The sequence below is a fragment of the Pygoscelis adeliae genome, unplaced genomic scaffold (assembly GCF_000699105.1).
Source record: "Pygoscelis adeliae isolate BGI_AS28 unplaced genomic scaffold, ASM69910v1 Scaffold189, whole genome shotgun sequence".
Classification (NCBI taxonomy): domain Eukaryota; kingdom Metazoa; phylum Chordata; class Aves; order Sphenisciformes; family Spheniscidae; genus Pygoscelis; species Pygoscelis adeliae.
The window spans coordinates 830267-834182 of NW_008825543.1; the positions used below are offsets into that span (position 1 = coordinate 830267).

Sequence of the window (3916 nt, forward strand, 5' to 3'; positions counted from 1 at the left end):
CTGCAAAGATCTGGGGCTATGGCAGGGTCTGGCCCGGGTTTGGATGAAACCTTTCTCTCTTCTGCCCCAACCACATGGTCTGTTGGGCAGTTTACTTTGTGAGAGCTGGGGTGGTCCCCGAGACTTCCCAAGGGTTTGTGTGACAGCCCTGGGGAGGTTTTCTCTAGGCAGGAGCTTAGCTGTGACCTGCTAAGTATGCAGATGAGAGGAGCTCTCTTCAGGCTGCTTTTGAAATGCAAGTCAGCCACTGGGTCTAATTTCTTAATCCTTCACTTGCAGCTAATTATGATGCAGCCTTACTCAGGTTTTCCTTTTTTCCGCCCTTTTCTGTTGGCGTGGGGTGCGGGTGTGATCACCCCGGGAGGGGACAGGCGCCAGGCCTTTGTTAAGGCTCGGTGTCAGTGCCCTGGTTAAATGCAAAGCTTGCGATGGCCAGGCCTTCCCAGTGTGATCCCAGCATGATCCGCTCCCAGCGCTTGCAGCTCAGTGCATTAGCATAGGTGTGTGCGTCCCTCCTGCACAGTTAGTCCCACTGAACCTCCCTAAGGCTCCAAGCACAAACCTGCCCCTTCCAGTCCTGCCGCCCCTGGGCAGAGGGGGTTTGGAGAGGGGCAGGGCTGGCTGGAGGACGTGGAGCGTCTCTGCCTTCGTGAGCAGTTTTCTGGTCGCCTGTAATTTCCCCCAGCCCGCAGAGCAGCATACACCTTTCCAGGGATTAAACCCTGTGCTGTCAGTTTGTGTCTTGCCCGGGATTTCTGCAGGGACAGAGAGCTGGTGATGTGCTGCGGGTGCATAAGGAGTGGGTTGGGCTCTTTGGACTGAAGCATCTGGGAAGATGGGGATGGGAAAGAGATCTTGGGCCTGAGGTCGGGGAGGGATGTGGTCCCACCACGGCTGATTTTCTCGTGCCTCCTTCAGACGCCATGGCAGGTGTTTTGTGGCATCGTCCCGGGCGATTCCCAGGCTCAGCTGTAATCTCCTTCTGAAACTCAAGGATGCGAAGGCATAGTTTCAGTTGCAGGGCTGCATCCTTTTTTCTTGGGGCAGAAGGCAGCCTGCTTTACTGCGGGATTTGGGCTCTGTTTGCCGAGTGATGGCTGGCAGCTTCTCCTGCTGCCGGTGCCAGCATTGGCTCTTGGTGGTTATGTGGCAAAGGCTCCTTTGTCAAACGGGCTGGGACAGGGCCAGCCTGGCGCCGGGCGCGCAGGTCGTGCTCGCCCAGACCTCCAAGAGCTCAGCTTGGCGCCTTCCAGCTGCTGATCGGATTATTTGGGAGCCAGTGAGCGTGCCCGGGTGAAACCTGGAGTACAGTTTCTGCCCTGAAGAATTTATAATCTAAAGTAAAACCAGCATGTGTGTGCAACTCTGAGGTTGTCAAAAATCCCCTTTGCCTGGGGTGGTGGCACAGTGAGAAAGCCCAGCGTGGGAGGGGTTGGATGGCCGGGGTGGGAGCCTTGCTGCCCGGCAGGGTGGGTAAGGCAGACCGGTTCATCGTCTTGCACGAGGTCCCTACGTGCAGCCACCAGCACTTGCCGAGGCATCGGTGTGATGGCTCTCCTGGCTGTGGCTGCGGTGATGGATGTAAATGGTTCCAGTCGGGCTGGTTCTTGCAGTGCCTGTGAGCCGGTGCCCGTGCGGGCTGTGCGCGGGAGCTGGAGGTGTGCCTGGCGGGAGGCTGGGAGAGCCTCTGTCCTGGTGGTCACCGGCTGCTCACGCTGGGGTGTGCCCAGGTGCCCGTGTCTGGTACCCTCCTGGGCAGTCGTGCGAGAGACATTGGGGCATGGGGGGCCAGGAGGGGCTGGGAGCGTGGGCTGCCCGCGGCTGCTCTGTTCTGCTCACCCGCTCTTGTCCCTGCAGCGATGGCGGCCATCAGGAAGAAGCTGGTGATCGTGGGAGACGGTGCCTGTGGAAAGACGTGTCTGCTGATCGTGTTCAGCAAGGATCAGTTCCCCGAGGTCTACGTACCGACTGTGTTCGAGAACTACATTGCTGACATAGAGGTAGATGGGAAGCAGGTAAGGACCGTTGCAGGGTGCTGGAGCTGTTCCTGTCCCCTCGCTCCCATGGACCCGTGCTAGCAGTGCCACCACCCGGCACTGCCGCGTGGGTTGGTCCGCGTGGCTCGGATGCAGCTGCAGCGCTCGGGGTGCCCCACAGCTCCCACGTTTCTGGGTCACCCTGAACCTGCCCCAGTTTGAGGAAAACCGTAGCTATAACTGAGGAAGATAAACCTGCTCTCTTCTGGCCTGCTGAGCTGTCTGCGAGCTGCTGAGCCGCATCCCTCTCCCCTCCCAGGTGGAGCTGGCCCTGTGGGACACAGCGGGACAGGAGGACTACGACAGGCTGCGGCCCCTCTCGTACCCGGACACAGACGTTATCCTCATGTGCTTTTCTATCGACAGCCCGGATAGCCTCGGTAGGGACCAGGGAGCGAGGGGGGACCTGGGGCTCCCGCAGGACTGAGTGCTGCTGCTAAACCCCCTGGGGTCCGGGAAGCCCCCGTGCCGCCCCTCTAGGGGATGCCAATCCCTCCTCTCCATCTCCTGGCTTTGCGTGCGCTCCAGGAAAATGTTGGGAACTTGCTGGCTTGGTGGAGGTGATGGGAGAGGAGGATGCCGTGGAGCAAGCTCCCCTCTTCCTGTGGGAAAAGCCTGGCACCGGTTCCCGCGGCTGCAAGGAGACCTGGGGGGGAGCAGCCCCTCAGCTCAGGGGGGTCTACATGTGCTCGTTGCAGAGAACATCCCCGAGAAGTGGACACCGGAGGTGAAGCATTTCTGCCCCAATGTGCCCATCATCCTGGTGGGGAACAAGAAGGACCTGCGGAATGATGAGCACACGCGGCGGGAGCTGGCAAAGATGAAGCAGGTGGGGGCAGCCCTGCGTCCAGCTGCCTCGGCCAGCGACCCGCCTCTCCCTGTGCCGCCTCACTGGGGCTCCCCTTTGCCGTGCCAGATCCTGGCGCTAAAGGCTGGATGCCCCAAGGGCAGTCACTGTGCTCTTGCTGCTGTTTTCTGGCGATGCTCCTGAACCCCCTTTTTAATGCTTTCTAGGAGCCGGTGAAGCCAGAGGAGGGGAGGGACATGGCCAACAGGATCAACGCCTTCGGCTACCTCGAGTGCTCGGCCAAGACAAAGGAGGGCGTGCGGGAGGTCTTTGAGATGGCCACCCGCGCAGGCCTGCAGGTCCGGAAGAACAAGAAGCGCAGAGGCTGCCCGCTGCTGTGAGCAGCCCGGTGGGCCAGGAGGCAGCTGCCTGTGCCGGCACCCGGCTGCCCTGCGCTGCGCGGGGAGGGAGCGCTCGCAGACGTCCGAAGAGGGACCTTATGGTGCCAGTACCTGCCCCGAACGCTCTGCACGAGAACTGCCACCCAAGCCCATGGGGTGTCCCTGCGTGACCCCGGGGCTGTGAGAGGCCAGTGCCTTCAGTCCCCGCTGCTCGTTATGGGCCGGGCATTTGCGTAGCTCTCCGTGTTGCCCTGTTTTGTACTGATCTCCCTGGTTTCGCCTCTCCCGTGGGGATTGCCGTGGTGTTCGTTCTCCCTCTCCAGCGCTGGGCAGGTGCCGCAGAAGCGGGAGGTGCTGCTGGCTGCTGCCCGCAGCTCACATGCGGGGCCTGCTGGGCCCTTGGGCGCTCTGCCCACTCCCCTCGGCCGTGCGGGCAGCACACACCAGCGTTTTATACAGACTTGCCCAGGGCAGCTTTCAGCCCCGTTCTGTGTGCAGAGCTGGGCTCAGCCGCCTCCCCAGGGAGCTGTGCTCGGCCGCTGCCAGAAGCGCTCTGCTCCCGGGACCTGCACTGGGGCAGCGCCTCTGCCCAGCTCTGCCAGTAACGCCCTCTTCAAGTCTGCATTGGTCATGGACTTAGCACCAGTAAACTGAACTGTGTAATTGGGAGAATAAATGCAAACTGGTATTTC

At 61.1% G+C, this 3916-nt stretch overlaps 1 protein-coding gene across 1 annotated transcript in view; it reads left to right on the forward strand.

Moving 5' to 3' along the window:
- RHOC (ras homolog family member C) overlaps positions 1–3916 on the forward strand; it is a 9207-nt gene extending 5291 nt beyond the window's left edge. The window contains exons 3-6 of the mRNA XM_009331935.1: positions 1858–2015; positions 2296–2416; positions 2735–2865; positions 3051–3916. Of these exons, the coding sequence (XP_009330210.1) occupies positions 1858–2015; positions 2296–2416; positions 2735–2865; positions 3051–3224 (584 nt within the window). The 3' untranslated portion in view covers positions 3225–3916. The remainder of the gene's footprint in view (positions 1–1857; positions 2016–2295; positions 2417–2734; positions 2866–3050) is intronic.